Source organism: Callorhinus ursinus, unplaced genomic scaffold (assembly GCF_003265705.2).
Source record: "Callorhinus ursinus isolate GAN/ISIS: 27379988/994484 unplaced genomic scaffold, GSC_fseal_2.0 scaffold22, whole genome shotgun sequence".
Taxonomy (NCBI): domain Eukaryota; kingdom Metazoa; phylum Chordata; class Mammalia; order Carnivora; family Otariidae; genus Callorhinus; species Callorhinus ursinus.
In genome coordinates this window covers 28,373,543-28,396,714 of record NW_027397084.1, presented here as the reverse complement: position 1 = coordinate 28,396,714, position 23,172 = coordinate 28,373,543, and the positions used below count along the sequence as shown (strand labels likewise).

General features: G+C 37.0%; 1 protein-coding gene and 1 pseudogene across 6 annotated transcripts in view; both read right to left on the bottom strand.

The window, feature by feature from the left end:
* Positions 1 to 7,117: 7,117 nt before the first annotated feature.
* LOC112838018 (EEF1A lysine methyltransferase 1 pseudogene) lies at positions 7,118 to 7,901 on the bottom strand (annotated as a pseudogene).
* A 10,991-nt stretch (positions 7,902 to 18,892) lies between these two features.
* The window catches only part of SENP6 (SUMO specific peptidase 6), a 110,208-nt gene continuing 105,928 nt past the window's right edge, over positions 18,893 to 23,172 (bottom strand). For all 6 annotated transcript variants that reach the window (XM_025890432.2, XM_025890435.2, XM_025890433.2 and 3 more), the window contains 3 exons: positions 22,656 to 22,724; positions 22,406 to 22,556; positions 18,893 to 20,305 (listed from right to left, as the gene is read on the bottom strand). In XM_025890432.2, the coding sequence (XP_025746217.1) occupies positions 20,096 to 20,305; positions 22,406 to 22,556; positions 22,656 to 22,724 (430 nt within the window). In that variant the 3' untranslated portion in view covers positions 18,893 to 20,095. The remainder of the gene's footprint in view (positions 20,306 to 22,405; positions 22,557 to 22,655; positions 22,725 to 23,172) is intronic.

Below are 23,172 nucleotides of genomic sequence, written 5' to 3'. Positions count from 1 at the left end.
TATTTAGACATTATCATTAATATGATTCAACTCTCAGATTGGATTTAATGCCCACTGAGATATTTTGTGCAGATCTTTATGTTAGTACACTTCATATTATACTGAATGTTTTATTTACCTGTCTGTGAGCTCACTGAGATCTTACCTGTCTTTGGACATCCAGAATCAGCTGGGGCAAAAAAGGGATGCACTCAGTAAATATTTGTGGAATGGAACCGAGCTAAATGAACTTGAGCTCTGGCAGGTCCATATTCTTGAGAGTGGAGGTCCTTCAGAAATAAGTTTTTTAGGACATTTTAGAACTTTGTCATTGGAGAGAAGGGGCTTTGCCCAACTCTCCATGGGAACATGGAATTTAAATTTAAATCACCATTCCACAGATAAATATTTATAAAGAATCTGTATATACATTTTATTTCATTTTTCTAAAAAGTACATTTTCACAATACTTATACATTATTATTTTCACCAGTTATCCTTCAGTTTCATATGTGTTAAAACATTTGTGATATTGCCCTCTTATAAACAATGTCAAAAGGAAAATAAATTGTATCTTCTCTAAAAGTTATGAATGAAATATTCAAAGTTGATATGTTGATGTAATATAAAAATTATATAATATTTATTTTTTTATATATACTACTTACATCAGCAAAAGATTTGGTGTGGGGAGTACTGTTTAAACAAATCAGTGATACACAATAGTCTCCTGAAAAAAAATGCTTGTTAAATAAATGAAAACACTGATAATGGCTGTTTTCTTGCTTTAAAAATAGTAGTTTCTTTTCTTTTTTTTTAGATTTTTTTAATTTATTCATCTGAGACACAGAGCTACAGAGAGAGAGAGAGCATGAGCAAGGAGAGAGGAAGAGGGAGAGGGAGAAGCAGGCTCCTCGCTGAGCCAGGAGCCCGATGTGGGGCTCAATCCCAGGACCCTGGGATCATGACCTGAGCTGAAGGCAGACGCTTAACCATCTGAGCCACCCAGACGCCCCTAAAAATAGTAGTTTCTTGAAATAGCTCAAGGAAGTATCAAGCAATCACTGACCAGGAAGTGTCTAATATGTCAGAGTTAAATATTATCCTACAGTTAACAATAAACATAAGTTTGAAGAGATCAAAGCATTAAATGTGTTCACAGAGTAATAACCTGAGTTCACTCACATAGGCTTTATTGAGATTTACCAAATAATTATTATATTAGTCAGTCTTTGCTGTGTAGCCAACCAAATCTCAATGACATATAACAAAAAGCATTTATTTTTCTCCTGGGCAAGTATATAGTTCTCCTGGGACAACTCTAATCCAGGCTGCTGGTAAATTCAGCTCTGTTCTAGCGTCTCATTCTGGGGTTCAAGATGAAGGTCCAGTGGCTACCTGGGGTATACTCTCCTTGGGTCAGAGGTCAGAAACATCCTGTGTCTCTTAAAGTCTGAACTCAGAATTAGCATACTGCTAGTTCTGCCCACATTCTTTTTTTTTATTTTTTAATAATTTTTTAAAAAGATTTTTTATTTATTTGACAGAGAAAGACACAGCGAGAGAGGGAACACAAGCAGGGGGAGAGGCAGAGGAAGAAGCAGGCTTCCCACTGAGCAGGGAGCCTGATGCAGGGCTCAATTCCAGGACCCTTGGATCACGACCTGAGCCAAAGGCAGATGCTTAAGGACTGAGCCACCCAGGCGCCCCTCTGCCCACATTCTATTGGCTAGAGAAAGTCAGATGAGCAAGCCCAGCATCAATGGGGCAGGATAAATAGTCTTATCATGAATGTGTAGGTAATGAAGTTTGCTGAACAATAATCTAATAATCTAAATAGTCTAATTTATCTAGTTTTCTAGATATTCAAAATGATGTATTAAAAAGGGTCGGAAGATGAAGAAGAGGTATTGGGGCAGGCCTCTGAGATGCTGGTGTTGTTCTATTTTTTTACCTTGGTGGTGATTACACAGGTGGATTCCCTTGGCTATATATTCATCAAGCTATACAGTCAGTCATGACCTGTATAATTCATGATATACTTCAAACAGAAGCTTATATTTTAAAAATTAAAAATTAAAAATTTTCAGTATTTTAGATTTCTGAATTTTTACTTTCTCTTAGAAAAGTCATGAATGACATGATTCTTGAATAGAAAAGTCCTTTTTTAAAAATTAGCGTGAGGGGTGCCTGGGTGGCTCAGTCATTAAGCATCTGCCTTCGGCTTACGTCATGATCCCAGGGTCCTGGGATCGAGCCCCGCATCGGGCTCCCTGGTTGGCGGGAAGCCTGCTTCTCCCTCTCCCACTCCCCCTGCTTGTGTTCCCTCTCTCGCTGTGTCTCTCTCTGTCAAATAAATAAATAAAATCTTTTAAAAAATAAAAATAAAAAATAAATAAAAATTAGTGTGAGATGAAACACCTGGCTGGCTCAGTTGGTAGAGCATGCGATTCTTCATCTCAGGGGTCATGAGTACAAGCCCCATGTTAGGGGTAAAGTTTACTTTAAAAAATTGCTGTGAGAAAACGTGTCTTTTCAAAGAAATAATATGTACCCCTGAGATTAAGTATTTTATTTGTATATTTATTAATAATGTGAAGATAACCAGGCTAAGTTAATTCAAGCAAATTGATAAAAATATCTAAGATCATTTTTGTATACACTCAGAAATTGTAATTTTGCTTTTGGACATTTTAAAACAAATGTAGAGGGGGTGCCTGGTGGCTCAGTCGGTTAGGTGTCTGCCTTTGGTTTGGGTCATAATCCCAGTCCTCGAATTGAGCCCCACATGGGGCTCCCTGCTCAGCGGGGAGCCTGCTTCTCCCTCTCCCTCTGTCCCTTCCCCCTGCTCATGCTCTCTCTCTCTCTCTCTCTCAAACAAAATCTAAAAATAAATAAAATTAAAAAATAAAACAAATGTAGATAAGTGTATTAGTTATTGCCAATTTGATCATGCCAATAATAATTACAATAAACAGAATTAGAAAACAATCTGCTTCAATATATACCCCCCAAAATTTAGTATTCTAATAACATTTTTAAACCAAAAAATTAGGAATTAAAAAAAGTTTTTTTAAGAAGTTTATTTATTTATTTAAGTAATCTCTGCACCCAACATGGGACTTGAACTCACAATCCTGAGATCAAAAGTCCCATGCTCTTCTCATTGAGCAAGCCAGGTGCCCCCCAAAATAGTTTTCATAATTTATAAAGTGTATATAAACATCTTTTAAAAAGCTAAAACAAATTATCAGAATACCTCTCTTTAGAAAATATAATAATTGGGGCGCCTGGGTGGCTCAGTCGGTTAAGCGACTGCCTTCGGCTCAGGTCATGATCCTGGAGTCCTGGCATTGAGTCCCGCATCGGGCTCCCTGCTCAGCGGGGAGTCTGCTTCTCCCTCTGACCCTCTTCCCTCTCGTGCTCTCTATCTCATTCTCTCTCTCTCAAATAAATAAATAAAATCTTTAACAACAAAAAAAGAAAATATAATAATTGTTTCTTGGGGCATCAGGCTGGCTCAGTCAGTAAAGCACGCAACTCTTTATCTTGAGTTTAAGCCCCATGTTGGGTGTAGAGCTTAAAAACAACAACAACAACAACAACCCAAAAAACCTGTTTCCTGAAACATTTCAGTTGTGTGTGTGCGGGAAGGAGGAAAAGAGGAAGGGAGAGAGGGAGAGAGAAGAGAAAGGCATGTGGGTGGCAGGGAAGGGACAGAGGAGGAAAAGGGGGGAAGGGTGCTGTATAGGAACTGTTTTATGGAGGGGCAAAATCCAAAATCTAAAGTATACTTATCAGTGAAGTCATTGTCAAAAAGTCTAAACAGCCATTGCTTATTCCAGGAAGGATGGAATCTCCAAAAATGAACCTAGTCTTGCCCTGGGTTTTTTAGGTTACTTGACAACTTGAGGAAATCATGACGGATGTTGTGTCTAGAGAATAATTTCTCCTCAGGAGTTCTGTGGTTATCCTATTTGTAGCCAAGTCTCTAATGATTTAATATGAAGACAACTGAAGGACTGTTATAATATGCTAATTAGTACTTCAAATACTGTTGATGACAAGCAACAATTTATTCTAAAGCCAACAACCTAAATGAACAACAGGTAGAGACATGGTCACAATAAACCCTTGGGTTACTGGCTCACTTCAGCATTTGCTGTTATTTTCACCCTCTGTGTGTTGTTGGTGTCTTTTTCATGTGGTCTCTTGTGTCTTGCTCTGCTTCAGTCTGTTTGAACACACCTCATTTTATTCTGTTTTCCTCTCCAGATTCCAAATTGATTTGTTTACAGCGGCTTTGTCATACATTCTGATATTTCTTTTCCTGGCTCCTCTCAGGCATTTTTCCTTTTATATAAGCTTTGAGATTTTACATATAAAACAATAACACTACTGGTATTATATAAAACTGAATTATAGTTATATAAAATTAGAACGGAACTGATGTTCTTACAGTATAATACCATTGCATCTAAAAACATGGTTCTGGGGCACCTGGGTTGCTCAGTCGTTAAGCGTCTGCCTTCAGCTCAGGTCATGATCCCAGGGTCCTGGGATCGAGCCCCGCATAGGGCTCCCTGCTCAGTGGGAAGCCTGCTTCTCCCTTTCCCACTCCCCCTGCTTGTGTTCCCTCTCTCGCTGTGTCTCTCTCTGTCAAATAAATAAATAAAATCCTTAAATAAAATAAAATAAAATAAAAACATGGTTCTTCATTATCCATTCCTGCAGGTCTTATTTATGACCATCAATCAAATTGTATAGTTTTCTCATTCAAGGCATATGCTTTTTTGTAAAATTTATCTCTAAGTATTTTATAGGTCTCGGCCATTACTGTGAATAATTTTCCCCCAATTTCTTTTCTAGAGTCTCATCGTGTATTTATTTATCAAAGCAATGTACCAAATTTTTAAAAAAAGTTTCCTAAGTTTTCTAGTTACATAGTCCCCTACTCAATATAAAACAGTCATCTCTTATTTTCCAAGGTTTTTATAGCAGTTATTTCATTCTCTTATCTTAGGACATTTGCTGTAAGTGAAAAAAACAATGTTGAGTAGCATGAGAGCCTGTCTAGTTCCTTTTTTTTTTAAGATTTTATTTATATATTTTAGAGGAAGAGATCGTGAGCGGGGGGGAGGGGTAGAGGGAGAAGCAGCCTTCCCACTGAGCAAGGAGCCCACCTGATGTGGAACTCGTTCCCAGGACACTGGGATCATGACCGGAGCCAAAGGCAGATGCTTAACCGACTGAGCCACTCAGGCGCCCATAGTTCTTGATATTAAATTACCTGGTTGTGTTTCACCATTTAATATATTTTGTTACTAAGATATTATAGTCTATATTATAACATATGTCTCTAATCTCAAAGATTAGAGAACAATTTAATTATGAATAATTAAATTTTTATATGATCATATAAATTTCTTCCTTTAATCTTTGAGATAACAATTGACATATTTTCTCATATTGAACATCCCTAAACTTGGTTATCACTTGTTTCCTTATTACTGGATTCTAATTGCCAATGTTTTATTTAGATTTTGTCAATCTTTATTTTTTTATTTTTTAAAGAACAAACATTTATTGAATACTTCACATGTGCCAGGTGCTGATATACTGATAAAAATATAAATGTCTCATAAAAATACCAAGTGATTTTTAAAGTAAATTAAAAATTATCCCAAAGTAGGACCGTCCAAGGCTAAGAAAGAACAGATGGGAGCAAGCCCCCCGCCCCAATTCCTCATTTCCTGAGCGCTGGTGCCACGGCACCAGGCTCTCCAGGACGGACTGGGTTTTCGCTGCAGTAACCATCCCACAGTCTCTGATTTTCAAAAGCAGACGTGTATTTCCTGCTCACCCTCCACATCCACTGCAGGCCCACCGCTCCGCTCAAGCACCTGCTTGTGTGTGGAAAACTGCCCGTAGCCATGTCAGAGAGAAAATAAAGCTCTGCTCGGTACTTCCTTTCATGTTTTGTTAGCAAAGCAAGTCACCTGAGGTGGGGAAGTGTTATTCTTCAACCCCCTTTTTTTAAGTTTTTATTTTGAAATGATTCTAGATTCACAGGAAATTGCAAAAACACTACAGAGAGGTCTTGTATATCTTTTACCCAGTTGCCCGCAATGAGAACATCTTGACCAAGCACAGAATCACCCCCAGGAACTGGCCGCTGCGCACCACCCACAGACCTCACTTGGAGTTCACCAGTGTTGCGTGCGTGTGCAGGTTCTATGTAATGCCACCTGTGGAGTTGTGTGTAACCACTGCACAATCAAGATGCATAAGAGCTCTGCTTCCCCTAAGATCTCCCTTTTCTGATCCCCGCCCCCCACCCCCTTAACCTCTGCCAACCACCAATCCGCTCTCCATTCAGGAATGTTACATCAATAGAAACACAGTATGTAAGCTTTGGGGACTGGCTTTTTTCACTCAGCACAAGGCCCTTGAAAGCCATCCAAGTTGCAGGTATCAGTAATGTGCGGTGGTGTGGATGAATGATGAATAATTTTTGAAATAGAACAGTCTAGCATGCTTCTCACGTCCTTTTCGCTATAGTGTTTGGTTTCAGATGGCAGTTTCAGTTTCTCCAGGGCCTGGAGCATTGCTGTGGCTTTAGCCGAGGGTGCAAGGGCAGTACGCGCACAGAAGGCACCTGGGCTACGTTCCTGTCGTCCCTCCAAGAACCGGGGCGAGGAGGAAACATCCAGGAGGCTTTCAGATACTAGTTCCAAGGATTCTCAACTTCTTTCATGGAGGCAAGTCGTGTCTCCTTGAGGGGCTGGAGCAGATGACGGGCCCCTTCACAAGTCCTATGACACCCCAGGAAAGCTGCTGTGAACAATCAGCGGTCCACTGGGTAGAGTCCGAACGGGCCCGTGTTAAGGGGACAGACGACGTGAGGCAGAGGCCTAGGTCCTAAATCAGGTCTTGGCCAAGCCACTAAGCTGTTTGTACTTCGGTTTTTTACCTGTTCTTAGATGAGGAGAGCAGATTTTAGATAGGTTCTAAGACTTCTTCCCACTATAATTCCATGGATTCAAGTTGGCAAAAGCATCCCGAGTTCTAGAGATGCCTGCAGTCAGGAAGTCATAATGAGATGTTATATTCTTTATTTTGAAAATTAGGCCAGGGAGAGCCCCACTTTGCAGGGGAGGGGAGGAGGTTATAACTTTTCAATCTACCAAGGAAATAATAGAGAAATGTCACACAGGATCCTTTACATATTATATTACTATCTGCATTTAGATTCCATGGTCTAGCCCAGAATCATTATTCACATAACAGCGAAACTCATTTCCCAGGGTCCGGGTGTGTTTTGGAATAAACTTGCACATCTTCATGCCAAGAATTTTTGCTGCGTCTTCTTCCATGACAGCACCTGTGCACAGCAGAATCTTGCCCTGAGTCAGATACTTGATGGTTTCTGATGTTTTTCTGAGACACTCCTTGGAAAGGTAGGGGGGATCTGCTATTACGATGTCAAAACTACGTGCAATTTTTTCAGGTAAATCCAATGGATTATTGTAATCATAGAAGATAAACTCCTCTCCGTATATAGCAAATCTTTTGTCATATTCAAAGATGTATACAGAAAAGTCTTCTCTGTGTAGGGCTCTCAGTTTCTGGTAAACACTGGCGGCGCTCACACAGGCTATTCTGCCACCTTCTCCAGCAGCTGCAATCGCTTCCTTCGCAAGTCCCAAAGCGGTGTCCTGACTACCAAAACTGGCTCAGCTGCCAGTTCTCTTCTATTATTCCAATGTTATATTTATTATCCCTGCCTGGGTCACTTTGTTGCTTCTGCTCAGCATAAAATTCCTGGAGGGCTGTTAAGGTGTGGGAAGACAGCGGGGGGATATGCTCATCATCAGAGTCACTCATTTCACAAATTGTCTATAACCTTGGCGCCCGGGATCGTCCACTCACAAGCCACGCGTGCGCAGTAGATTTTGTCAATCTTTAATCATAAATTACATAATTCCTTAGTTTTCCTTTCTGACACCATCTTTACTAGAGTTTTTTGTTAAAGGTATGCTGGTCTCATAAATGAATTGGGAGTTTTTCACCCATTTCTATGGGCTGGAATTTTTAAAATAATTTCAGATTTAAATGTTTAAAAGTTCAAATACAAGAATTGATAGGGTCTTTGTTCATATTCAGGGGTAGCTCAGTAACCCCTTGTCTTCTCAATGTACATAGTGTAATCAAGTTGTCTACTTTTTTTTTTTTTTTTTTTTAGAGGGGGAGAGCACAGTGTGGGGGGGGGAGTGTAGGGGCAGGGGGAGAGGGAGGGAGAGAATCTTAAACAGTCACAGAGCCCATCGCAGGGCTCAATCTCATGACCCTGAGATCATGATCTTAGCCAAAATTAAGAGTCCAACGCTTAACTGACTGAACCACCCAGGGGCCTCAAGTTGTCTACTTCTTGAATCAGTTCTGATATTTTTAACTTTCTAAGAATCCACTTATTTCCCCCAAGCTTTCAAATTTCTGGTCATGTTATATGTCTCTATTTATTTAAAGTAAGCCAGAATAAGATCAAAAAGGAAGAAAGGAGCATTGAACAGACTATGTAGAACCCTTATAAGTTTGCCTTCTACATAATTTATTCCATTAATTACTTACTCAGTACCACATCCTGCTAAGAGCTGGGGATATAATGGTGAGCAAAAAGAGACACAAACTGCCTTGTGTAGCTTTCTTTTCTTTTCTTTTTTTAAAGAGCTTATTTTTAACTAATTTCTACACCCAAATGTTGGGCCTGAACTCACAACCCCGAGATCAAGAGTTGCGTGTTCTATTGACTGAGCCAGCCAGGGGCCCCTAATGTCTCTCTCTCTCTCTCTCTCTTTTTTAAAGTAGGCTCCGCACCCAGCATGGAGCCCAATGTGGGGCTTGAACACACAACCCTGAGATTAAGACTTGAGCTGAGATCAAGAATCAGATGCTCAACTAACTGAGCCACCCAGGCAATCCCCCCTCCCCTGCCAATATGTCTCTTTTTAAAGCTTTTCTGTATCTGGATATGTCTCCTTTCTCCTTTATTTGTTCCTCTGTAAATTGGGAGTAATGACAGTACATACCTCATACAGTCATTGTGAAAAATGAATTCATACATTTAAAGAGATTTATGTATAAAAACATAATATATAACTCTTATTATTTAAAGGAGATAATAAATTTTTATTATTTATTCTCCATTTTATTTCTTATTTATTTTATTCTCCTTATTTTATTTACTTTATTATATTATATATCTCATTATTTATTCCTTGATCGGGCTCAAGAGTTTATCTTTTTTTTTTTAAAGATTTTATTTATTTATTTGAGAGAGAGAGAATGAGAGATAGAGAGCACGAGAGGGAAGAGGGTCAGAGGGAGAAGCAGACTCCCCGCCGAGCAGGGAGCCCGATGTGGGACTCGATCCCGGGACTCCAGGATCATGACCTGGGCCGAAAGCAGTTGCTTAACCAACTGAGCCACCCAGGCTCCCAAGAGTTTATCTTTTAAAAAAACATTTGTGAGTGTTTTTGTGACAGGATATGGTAGTATGGAGGAAGTTCTAGTTCATTAAGTTTTATCTTTCTTAATTTCCTCTTCTAAATTGTTTGGGGAAGAAGTATTTTATTGTTCTGTTCCTAATTTTTTTTAAAGATTTTATTTTTAAGTAATCTCTATACCCAACATGGGGCTCGAACTCACAACCCTGAGATCAAGAGTCGCATGCTCTTTTGACTAAGCCAGCCAGGTGCCCCTGTTCCTAATTTTTAAATGTGAGCTATTATTTCCTTTATTTTTCATTTTTGGATTTAATAATGAAGGTGTTTAAGTTTATAAACTTCCTTTGGCTACAGCTTTCACTAAGTCTTACAGTTATTAGGTATAATGAAGTAATGAGTGGACCAATTAAAAAATTGAAATTTCAGAAATAAATATTTAGTAATATGATTTAACATATAAGATAGAAATTTATTCTACTATCAAAAAGGATTTTTAATACATGATGCTGGCACAAATAACTATCTTGAGGAAAATAAAATTCTCAAGAATATAACACATGGGGGCACCTGGGTTGCTCAGTTGGTTGGGCGTCTGCCTTCGGCTCAGGTCATGATCTCGGGGTCCTGGGATCAAGTCCTGCATCAGCTCCCTGCTGAGCAGGGAGTCTGCTTCTCCCTCTCTCTGCTGCTCCCCCTGCTTATGCTTTCTCTCTCTCAATCTGACAGATAAATTTTAAAAAAATTAAAAAATATAACACATGCATCTTTTGTATCATACAGAAATAAATTCATTTTATTACTTAAATTAAAAAAAAATCTTGTGAGAAACATGTGACTATATGTATTGTCATGAGTCAAGAAGGAGCTTGTTATCCAAGACTAAAAACTCAGAAAATGCATAAAAATAAAAATTTTGGTATGAAAAATACACTACCAAGTCTATAGGCAAATAATAGATTATGAAAAGATACACATATAAATAGACAACAATATAATATGTGGAAGGCTTAAGTATTAATAGAGAAAAAGAAAAAGATTACTACTACTCTCATGGAAAAATGGGCAAATGACAGGTGCAGCCATTCAAAAAAAAAGCTCAAACTTAAACTTCAGATCAGGGAAATGCAAACCAAAGTAATAATGAAATAGAGCTACCCTACAACCCAACAATTGCACTACTGGGTATTCACCCCAAAGATACAGAGGTAATGAAACAAAGGGGCACCTCCACCCCAATGTTCATAGCAGCAACGTCCACAATAGCCAAACTGAGGAAGGAGCCGAGATGTCCTTCAACAAATGAATGGATAAAGAAAATGTGATATATATACATACAATGGAATATTACTCAGCCATCAGAAAGGATGAATACCTACCATCTATATCAACGTGGGTGGAACTGGAGGGTATTATGCTAAGTGAAATAAGTCAATCAGAGAAAGACAATTATCATATGGTTTCACTCATATGTGAAATATAAGAAATAGTGCAGAGGATCATAAGGGAAGAGAGGGAAAACTGAAGGGAAGAAATCAGAGAGGGAGACAAACCATGAGAAACTCTTGACTCTGGGAAACAAACTGAAGTTTACTGGAGGGGAGGTGCATCAGGTAATTCTGATGCAAATTTGCCCCTTACTTGATAAAATGTAGCTTTAATTCAGAGGATAAAATGTTTTTAAAAAAATACCATCTTAGTATAACTAAGATAAATGATCATTTTAACACACTGTCCTCTTTGCTAATTCCATTTTGCAAATGCTTTTTACTTTGAATATAATTTCCCAATGATCAGATATGATTGGCTTTGTTTTGTTTTTCATCTGGTAGGTCATACCACTACAAACTAACTTTCCTTGAGATTAGGTGGCCACCTTAAACCCGAATTAGCTAAGACAGAAGGAGACAGAATGAAGAGAGCAAGTGATAAAAACACAGCTATGTTACAGGTGCTTTGGACAGTTTCTCTAAGAAGTGTGTTTGGAAATGTCACGCAACAATTGATCTGATAAAACTGTTTTAATTTTACTTCGATAAAGTAGTTTACCTGTTAAGACAATGGAATATTGATATTTTATGCTAATTTTATTCTTTTTATTGTTTGTATTTTAAAAATATAACACTTTGGGGACAACTGGGTGGCTCAGTTGGTTAAGCGTCTGCCTTTGGCTCAGGTCATGATCCCAGGGTTCTGGGATCGAGTCTTGCATTGGGCTCCTTGCTCCATGGGGAGCCTGCTTCTCCCTCTGCGCCTCCCCCTGCTTGTGCTCTGTCTCTCTGACAAAATCTTAAAAAAAAAGAATAACACTTGGGCATTTAAAAATTTTTAATGTCTTTTTCTTTGGTAGTTTCACATGCTTTATAATTTTTTGTTTTGTTTTGTTTTAATTTTTAATTTTTAATTTATTTGAGAGATAGAGCCTGAGTGAGAGAGCACTCAAAGGACCACCAGCAGGGAGAGCAGCAGGCAGAGGGAGAGGGAGAAGCAGGCCTCCCGCCGAGCAGAAAGCCTGATGTGGGGCTCAATCCCAGGACCCTGGGATAATGACCTGAGCTGAAGGCAGATACTTAACTGACTGAGCCAACCAGGCACCCCAATATTTTTTTTAAATCAATTTTCTGTCAATTTTTCAGTTGTATATTGCATTGACATTTAAGTATTTTTCCAAATCTGCACTTTAACATTACTAAATTGTTCTTTTTCATTTTTTTTTCGTGTAAGCTCTATGTCTAATGTGGCACTTAAACTCAAGACCCGGAGATCAAGAGTCACACACTCAACCAACTGAGCCAAACCGGCACCTCTATATTTAAGTATTTTTGATAATCATTTGTTCATAAAGAAAACCACCAAGTTTTGACTAGAAGAAAGGAACATATTCTTTCCTGTTCTTACTGCATTTTTTTTTTTAAGATTTTATTTGTCAGAGAGAGAGAGAGAGAGAGCGCGAGCGAGCACAAGCAGGGGGAGCTGCAGGCACTCTCCACTGAGCAGAGAGTCTGATTAGGGACTCGATCCCAGGACCGACCTGAGATGAAGGTAGACGCTTAACCGAATGAGCTACCCAGGCGTCCCATGCATGTTTGTTTTTGTTTTGTTTTGTTTTAAATAAACTCTACACCCGACCTGGGGCTCAAACTCACAACCCTGAGATCAAGAGTTGTATGCTCCAGTGACTGAGACAGCCAGGCACCCCTTGTTGCCTGTTTCTAAAAGGAACATTTCAAATGAAATATCCAAATTATGTCATTTTAGCATTCCTATGATCATAGGCATAATTTTATCCTATACCCTAGCTATAGTAATTCACAATTAATTACTATAATACAGGCTTGTGATTATTCCTGTCCCCCTCTGACTTTCATTCTTGCCATTGGGATCCTGTCAACATTTAGAGGTTTTTTTTTTTCACTAACATATAATGTATTATTTGTTTCAGGGGTACAGGTCTGTGATTCATCAGTCTTACACAATTCACAGCACTCACAATAGTACATACCCTCCCCAATGTCCTTCACTCAACCACCCCATCCCTCCCACCCACCTCCACTCCAGCAACCCTCAGTTTGTTTCCTGAGATTAAGAGTCTCTTATGGTTTGTCTCCCTCTCCGGTTTTGTCTTGTTTCATTTTTCCCTCCCTTCCCCTATGATCCTGTTTCTTGTTTCTCAAATACCTCATATCAGTGAGATCATATACTTGTCTTTCTCTGATTGACTTACTTCACTTAGCATAATATTCTCTAGTTCCATCCATGTCATTGCAAACAGCAAGATTTCTTTTTTTCATGGCTGCATAATATTCCATTATATATGTATGTGTATATATATATATATATATATATTTATATATGTATACCACATCTTCTTTATCTATTCATCTGTTGATGGACATCTAGTCTCTTTCCATAGTTTGGCTATTGTGGACATTGCTGCTATAAACATTGGGGTGCATGTGCCCCTTTGGATCACTGTTTTGTTATCTTTGGGGAAATACCCAGTAGTGCAATTCCTGGGTCATAGGGTAGCTTTATTTTCAACTTTTTGAGGAACTTCCATACTGTTTTCCAGAGTGGCTGCACCAGCTTGCATTCCCACCAACAGTGTAGGAGGATTCCCATTTCTCCGCATCTTCGCCAACATCTGTCGTTTCCTGACTTGTTAATTTTAGCCATTCTGACTGGTGTGAGGTGGTATCTCATTGAGGTTTTGATTTGTATTTCCCTGATGCCGAGTGATGTTGAGCACCTTTTCATGTGTCTTGTCAACATTTATAGTTGATGTTATTCCTTTGCTTAAAATGCTCAGTGACTTTTTAGAATAGTAACCAAAATCTTGAAAACGTCTTCAAGGCACTGCATGATCAGGTCCCAGCCTACCTTTCCACCTTACTCTTACCCCCAGTTATACAGGCCCTTCTTTAATTTTATTTTTAAAATTATGAAAATGTTTAAACATACTAAAAAAGTAACAGTTCTATGATCTCCCATGCAACAACTTCCAAAATAAAGATTTTGCTACTTTTTAAAAATATTTTTTGAAAGAGAGAGATTGAGCATGAGAGTGCACAAGCGGTGGAGAGGGAGAAGCAGCCTGTGCATAGAGTAGGGAGCCTGATGCCAGGCTTGATCTCAGGACCCTGGGATCATGACCTGAGCCAGAGGCAGACGCTTAGCTGACTGAGCCACCCAGGCGCCCCAGCCACATTTCATTATATGGACATCTTATTTATTTTCACCTTCTTTTATTTAGCTAGGCTAACCCAGCTTCTAGGGTAAGATGGTATGTCTAAAGCCCAGCCTTGCTGGGGAAACTATTTCTTTGGACCTCAGTTTGTCCCTCTGTAAGCTGGTAGTAATAACAGTACATACCTCATATGGTCTTTGTGAAGAATGAGTTCATACATCTAAGGGCTGAGAACTGTGTGTGGCATATATAGTAGGTGCTTAATAAATGAGGCCATTATCATTTAGGACAAGTCATACATCTCTCTCCCTCAGGATCTTTCCACAGCCTACAAGTACTAGTCTCCACTTGCCCTCTCAGACTTTGTTCAGTTTGTCTACCAATAATTCAAATGTGACATCTCTAGGAAGACTTCCCTAACCTCCCCAGATTAGGCTATATTGTCCTAATATGCTTTTGCTTTTCCTGCATGGCACTTATTTGAAATTAATTTGTGAGACTGATTAACAAATGTCTCCATTACACTGGAAGGAAGCTCCATGAGGATTAAAATAGTATCTGTTTGGCTTCCTGTTTTAAATCCCCAACACCTAGTACAAACTAGGTACTTAAAACATTTCTTCAACATGCAAGGATCAATTTCTTTTCTAATCTGTTTTGGATAGAAACCTCTATTATCAATATGTTTACAACTAATTAGGATAAATGTAGTAAGTTTTCTAACAGTTAAACAACTTGTTTCCAGTTATTTGAGGGATTAAAAATACTAAAAGTATATTAACAAAGAATACTTTTTTTGCACAGATTTCTTAAGAAAAACAATGCTTCTAGGTACAAAGTTTGTCTGCTACAGTTTAATTCTATTTTTTTTTAAAGATTTTATTTATTTGTCAGAGAGAGACAAGAGAGCACAAGCATGGGGAGCGACAGAGTGGAAGGGGGCAGACTCCCCGCTGAGCAGCCAGATGCGGGGACCCGTTCCCAGGACTCTAGGATCATGACCTGAGCCAAAGGCAGACGCCCCAATTGACTGAGCCACCTAGGTGTCCCTACAGTTTAATTCTAAAGTAAATGATGGAATGGAAGTCAGGGGAGGTATAAGCCAGCAGAGTTAAATAGTTCAGATATAAACAAGGAAAAACCTCCAGATAATCTTTCAATTCAATTTCTTGTTTTTTTTAAGTTTATTTAAGTAATCTCTACACCCAATATGGGACTCAAACTCACGACCCCGAGATTAAGAGTCGCATGCTCTTCCAACTGAGCCAGCCAGGCACCCTTTCACTTTCATATTTTTACACAATTTCTACCTGTATAGGAATTTAGGGGACTTGATGATCTTACAAAAATTAGTATCATCAAATCTTTTTTCCTAGAAAAATCCATGTGTATACAAGAATTAGATTTGTATTTTTTTCATTACAATGATAGAAAAATTCTTCTCATGAAACTTCATTTCCCCAAGATACTAGTCATCTATTTTCAAATTTCCAAATCATACAGCCAACTATCAGTAAAATATAAAAAACCTCAGATAAGTTTCAAAAGCACTTTGTCTTAAAGTTCAGTTCACAAAAACCCCAAATTGTGTCTCTTGATGGGTAGTATTTATAAATAAGATTGGAAAACCAGTCCAGGAGAGAGAGAGAAGGATATAGCCAAATTCTGTATCTAGCATGCTGTGTTCTGTATTTTCCTTTTGTTTAATCATTCTGCAAATTAGCAAATTAAAAGCTCCAAGAAATAAGTTCAACTTGGTTTAAATGCTTTCCAAACTTATTTGATGACAGAAGTTAGAAATATGCCTCAGAACCATAGTTATCAAACACAATTTTGAGAATTGCCAGTCTGGCTGCATTAACCAACTAGTCCAGAATCCTATTAAAAATATAGAACCTTGACTTGTCCCATAACTTCTGGTGACCATTAACAGTTCACAAGCCAGCCATTTAATAAATTTTTAGAATCTTATCAAGAGTTGTGTTTTATAATTTGCAGATTCTACTTACTTCCTTTTGAAAAACGAGGTTATCTGCCAGTCTCTAAACTTTGAGTAACTTAGTAATTTTCTTTATAATTCCCCAAGGTTTAGTAACAGGAATTTAATACCCTCACCAATCAAGTTCTTAATGAGAATGGGGTGGGTGGGATTAAAATGGTATCTTAAAGCATTTGAGAGCAGAAAATGCAGACAAGCCTTATTACCTTTGAGACCAGCAACTTGAAAGCTGTCAGGAATATATATTGATCCTTTTAAATCAGTGGCTTCATACTAGAATTACTCAAGGAATTATCTGAAAATATATGGCACTACTGGGGTTGAGACCCTAGGTATGTGTATTATATAAAGTTCCCACATTTCTAGATAAAAATCCTTGTTTTGGGTAATACGTTCCTCACTGTAATCATTTGTAATAAGGATAGTTTTAACTGTTACTTGTAATGAAGATGGTAAAGACTTCTAAACTTCTAATGTTTTTCTGTTTCAGGCCATGGGTCAATGCTATCCTATCCTCCTGTGAGTATATTACACTCTATTTCCTTAATAGTAGTTTAGGGTACTCTACCATTACTCCTTGATCTGGTTTATCAGAATTAAGATGGTAGGACTACTTCTCCCCAAGGTACACATTTGTTCCATGTGATCAACCAATTCTTCCTCTGTGGTTAAAGTTCTGAAGAACTGTTTTCAGAACTCTTTCTTCTTCATCCTGGGAGTAGGAAAACCAACAAATGTATCAGAAAGTCCTGCTGGAGTATTTCAGAACATTCTTTAGTAGATTACATGTCCCAATACAGTCTGGTCTGCCTCTGTGAATTTGGTTGTCTTATTGGTAAACTATTCATATTCACTTGGCTAGACAGTCTGTAGTATGCCCCAAAGTAATCTCATTCCTCTCCTTTAGTTCTCAAAAGTGAGCTATCGCGTTCTCTTAGACACACAGCACATTACCTCATCTCTTAAAGGTTCTGTTACTTCTAACCAAGTTATTCTTCTATCATTATATTCCAGCAGTTTTGTTTAGTAATCTCGACCCCTAACGCAGGGCTAGAACTCATGACTCTGAGATCAAGACTCACATGCCCCTATATTCCAGTAGCATTATTCCACTAACCTTTAATCATATATATTAAAATATATTCTTTATTATTCTTGGTCAGTGAATTGTCTAAGACTTTTAAGTTAAATTTTTGATTTCTAGGAAACTGAAACTTACTCTTTTTATATTATACCTTACAGTCTTCACAGATCATAGTTTTTTTTAAAGAAAAAAATACTGAATTATTTTGGTGACTTAAGAAATAGATAATTATTTTATCCTTTCAAATAAAACCTCCTACTAATTGATTAATATTTTAAGCACAGGTTACTATGCTTAACATTTAAATTTATGTGAACTTGAAAATATTACCATTTTAAGTTTTCAGCTATCTTGGCAACATCAAAAGGAAAGGACCAGTGAAATGCCACCTTTGCTCCTAAACTACCAAGAGCTAAGACCCATACAAATTTTATGGCAAGTAACCTAAAACTCTTCTAAAAACGATTAACCGTTATTCTATCCAACAAGAAAACAAATACAACAGACCTATCTAATTAGTTAAGACACCAGATACTCATCATGCAGTTTCAGTGCCTAGTAACAAACCTTTAAACTGTAAAATTTGTTTCACAACTTCTAAGTACTAATAACACATTTTAAAAGGTTGATATCCACTTTAAACTATATATAGAAGTACCAAGGTACACAATTATCAAGAGAATGTGCATGTACACCAAAGAGTCTCAAGTCTAAATTTGGAGCTCAACCTGGCAGTCTCCAAAGAGTCTACATATACCAAAGTCATTAGCATAACTTTTAAAAATAGAATTTTGCATGGGCTGGGAGAAATATGATTAAATAGCTGGATATCCTACTTCTAAAAAGTTGATAGACATCAATCTATATTTTTCATGTCAAAATGTGATTGACTTGAGTTGCCCAAGAAACAAGTTATCTTTTTATCATTTCAAAAGAGTGCAAATGTAACCACTAGAAATTAAAATGAAAACAAATACTTTAGAATAGTTTTTTCAGTACCTTCAAATTCTGACAAAATTCAGTACATTAAAAAATTATGCCAATTTTGCTTACTATCAGATTTTTAAAATATTTTTCATTTTTTGTCCATAATCAGTAAGTAATAAAATTAAACTTTTTTTTTTTTTTTTTTTTTTTTAAAGGTAGGCTCCATGCCCAGTGTGGAGCCCAATGCAGGGCTCAAATTCACGACCCTGAGATCGAGACCTGAGCTGAGATCGAGTCAGACGCTCAACCGACTGAGCCACCCAGGGGCCCCAAACTCTTAATTTTACTTTTTCATATCTAAGCTAATAGCTCTAGGGTATTCCTGAAAAAGAAATAATGTAATCTGAAATTAAAAATGTTAAAATATTCAAAGTAACAAATCTGTAATTGATACCACTAATGGTAACCTTCCTTAAGCTTACATTTTAATATTTCCCTTAATGAGTGTGTCTCAATAATTTTTTTTTTAAAACCACCATACACCCCAAACACACCCATGGACCTTATTAAATTCAAGAAAATAGCCTAAAACGTTGGTCACATTGCCAGATTTGGCCAGATTAAAGAAAAATTGCTGATGATAAAAATGGCCTTTACTTTATTCTCAACTACTTTTGTTATATGTGCATTTTAAAATTATTTAACAAAAAAAAGACTTTTAAAATATATATTTCAAGTCTCAAAGTTAATTAAAAAGAAATGTATAATATTTCATTTGAAAATAATAGTTTCAGCAGATATATGCACAATCCCTACATGAGTTGTAAATCTCTCATCAAAACCATCACATTTTAGTATTTTTAAAGGGAAATTCAAGGTAGATTTTTTTTTTTTGCATTATGCAACTGATTTAAAGACAGTACTTTTACATGTAAAAATAATTTACACTAAAAAACTCAAGCACAGAAATCTGATACTTTATCAAAATAACGAGAACAAAATGAGCAATGAAAAAATAGCAAAAGCCATTACAAAAAATAGTAAATTCCTATTTAAATTCCTGTGTCCACACAGATTAAAAACGTTTATTAATTAACTATATCACACAGATTGTAGCATACTTTAAGCTATAATATAGAAAGGTAACATGGGATATTTGAAATTTAAGCTGCACTTACCAAAATAGTTTTAACCTGAGTCTTTGATGTCTTCAGAAATGTACTTGACAATAAGGTATGATAAAGTATAATTATTATTTAGTAGTATAATTCAAGGTTATTTTTCTTTGAATTTCTCTTAATACTGCTTCTTAAATATTTGTGTAAAATTATAAATATTACATTTTGGGGGTTCTCTGAACACAAGGGAGTGTATGAATTAAAAAGCTGTTATTTTTTTCCACTATACAAGCATATGAAGATGTCTTTCTTGTCCAAAATGTCTTATATTTAATCATATTTTCATGTTTCAAGTTATTTTAGAACAAATGCAGAAGGTCAAAAGATTATCATAGATACTTGAATATTCCCATGAAATATGTCACACTCACTAAGGAATTTAATACAAGTTCACTAAAGAATATCAAATTAATCATTTCCTCCTATAAATATTTTCTTTTTATTTATTTTGTGTTTAGAAGTTGCAGTTTTAAGTACTATTAACAGAAAATACATAACAAAAGCTTCCTAACAAGTGAAAAAAATAATTATAAATGCTGGAAAAATTGGCCTCATTAACATATTTACAAACTTTTACTTAATACATACTCCATCGGAAATTAATTATATGACATTTATACAAGCATTAACATTTCCAGATCACTCTGAATAGTGAACACTTCAGTTCTTTACTGTCTATATCCAAAGCTGAAAGCCACTCAGTTTCTGAAGGCAATACTGACAAGCATCAGAAATGGATCAATCTGAGATGTTATTGACATATTGTTCTGTTCCTTCACCTAAAGATGTTTCTGTTGAATAAGTGTCCTTATGCTTCTTTTTGTCTTTGCTCTGATCTTCCTGAAGCTTCAGAATTATGTTTCGGATTTCTTCTCTTTTTGTTCTCATTCTTGGGGGAGGAAACCAGTTTGCCAAATTCATAGGTAGTTCAAAATTGAGAATTGGATTCTGGAAATTAAAATATTAAATGTACATTAGAAAATTATAATATTTTAGTTTCAATCACAAAAGCATTCCAGAGTTAAAAATGAAAAATCAGTAACTCATTTAATAAGTATTTAATTATCTATCTCATGCCAGATATTATGCTAGGCACTGGAGATAATGAGACAGTTTTTTGCCTAAAGATCTTATAGTCTAGACCAGAGGTCGGCAAACTACAGCTAGTGGGCCTCATTCTGCCTACTGTCTATTTTTGTAAATAAAGCCTTACTGAAAGCCTTACAGCCACAATAACTCATTTCCATTGCCTGTGGGTGCGCTCATGCCGCAATACCTGAACAGAGAGTAGACATTGAAATTGTATGGCCACAGAGCCTAAAATATTTACTACTTGGCCCTTTTACAAATGGTTTGCTGACTCTAGTCTAGATAGGCAGATAACAATTAAAAACAATGGACATGACAAGTATTCTGAGAGTAAAAGCAGAAAGTCCTACGAAAATCCATGCCTGGGGGCTTAACACAATTCCAAGAAGTGATATTTAAGCTAAGACCTGAAGAATGAGTAGGAGTTAGTCCAGTAAAATGACAGAAGCAACTGGGAAGAACACCCCAGGTAGGGACATATGTATCAAGGGCTAGAGGCAAGAAAAAACATGACACAATACAAGAAACTTAATGACATTCAGGTGGCTGATAAACAGAACGCTAGAGTAAGAATGGTAGGAAATGAATGAAGCTAGAAGCTTCAACGGAAGTTGGGTCACTTAGGCCATGTGAAGGATTTTCATCTTTAGCCCAAGAGCAACAGGAATATAACAATTAGATTTGTTTCTGGAAAACAAATGTGAAAAATAAAAGGCAGCACGCTTAGAGACTGGTGCAGCAATTCAGAATGGTGATGCCAGTGTATTGGGCTTAGAAAGTGGCAGCAAGAATAAAGAATTGAACATATACAACGTTAAGTGATAGAATTCATAGAATTGAGCACTATACTGGTGATGGATGAAGAAAAGGAAGGAGTCAAGATAATTTTTTTTAAAGATAGCTGAGTTATCTTTTTTATTTAAAGATTTTATTTGAGAGAGAGAACGTGCATGAGAGCACAAGAATGAGCAGCGGGGAGGGGCAGAGGGAGAAGCAAGCTCCCTGCTGAACAGGAAGCCTGACACAGGGCTCAATCCCAGGACCCCAGGATCATGACCTAAACTGAAGGCAGACGCTTAACCAACTGAGCCACCCAGGCACCCCAAGAGTCAAGATAACTATAAAAAATATCCAAAAGAGGTATGGTATTGTATCCCTGAAGTCAAAGGAAGAAAGCATTATGAAGAAGGAATGGTCAACAGTGTCAAGTGGTGCTGGGAGGTTGGTAACAAATTCAATATAAGGATGAGAGTAAAGCCAGATTACAGAGATTTGAGAAACAAGTAGGACTTGTGGAAATGAAGACAGTGAATATAAATACTTCTCCATAAATATATCCATAAAGGGGAGAAAAGAGGGTGAAAAGTCAGAATCATGGGAGAGATTTCTTAAGATGGGAAGAGTTAATGGAGAGGGAGAGTTATCAGAGTGATGAGAATGGAGTCAACAAACCTTGGATTTGATAAAATATAAATAGTCTTTTTATGCTTTAAAAGTTCTCCAATTTGGGAGTTTCTGCTCCCTGGAAAAATTTTTGAAATGGTTTTCAAATTCTTTAAAATATTTCCTTATTGTGTTTTTTACATTAATATAAGGTCAAATACAGTTGACCCATGAACAATGTGGGGATTTGGGGTACTGACCCTGTGAAGTCCAAAATCCACAAAGAACTTTTGATGCCTGAAAAACTTATCTACTAATGGCCTACTATTTATCAGAATCCTTACCAATAAACATAAGCAGTCAATTAACACATATTTTATGTTATATGTATTATATTATTGTATTCTTACATAAAGCTAGAGAAAATAAAATATTATGAAAATCACAAGGAAGAGAAAATACATTTATAGTACTGTACTGTATTTATAAAAAAAAAAATCAAACCCGTGTTGTCTAAGGAGTCACTATAAGCTATTTTATTATTTATTATATTAGATCCAACATACTGAAACCCACCTCAAAAAAGCTCTCTACATACTGTAACACATATACACCACAATCACTGAAGTTGTTTTGCTGGGGTACTTTTGGATTAGAGCCTTTCATAACATCTTTGGAAAAACTTCTTTTGCTTCCTTTTTTAACTTCCCATTCCACCTCTAAATACCTGCAATAATGCACATATAGTAAGAATATACATATATAAACATACACAGTCCCTCATTCCCACCAGAATACAAAGTACAAATTATAGTTTTGAACTTACTCTCTTAGAATTTTTACAACATTTGATCGAGAAGGGCCTCTAAGTGAGTCCATCAGTAGGATACAAGGTCTGTAGGGTGAAATGACCAAATGTTAATATTTTATAATGTTTTTGTCTTTTAAAGATTATTTCATTTATTTGAGAGACAGAGAGAGAGAGAGAGAGAGCGAATGAGAGTACAGCACAAGCAGGAGGGAGAAGCAGGCTCCCAGCTGAGCAGGGAGCCCAAAGTGGGGCTCGACCCTAGGACCCTGGGGTCATGACCTGAGCTGAAGGCAGACGCTTAACCACTTAACCAACTGAGCCACCCAGGTGCCCCAATACTTTATAATGTTAAAAAGGCATAAAAAAACGAGCACTAACAATAGAATTTAAATATTCAAAATTCCCTTGCCTCAGTAAAACTTGGGGAAGAAATAAATCTTACAGATACATATACCCTAACACAATACTTAAATATACATGATTATATTAAATACCAAATTGCAGGGACACCTGGGTGGCTCGGTCGGTTAAG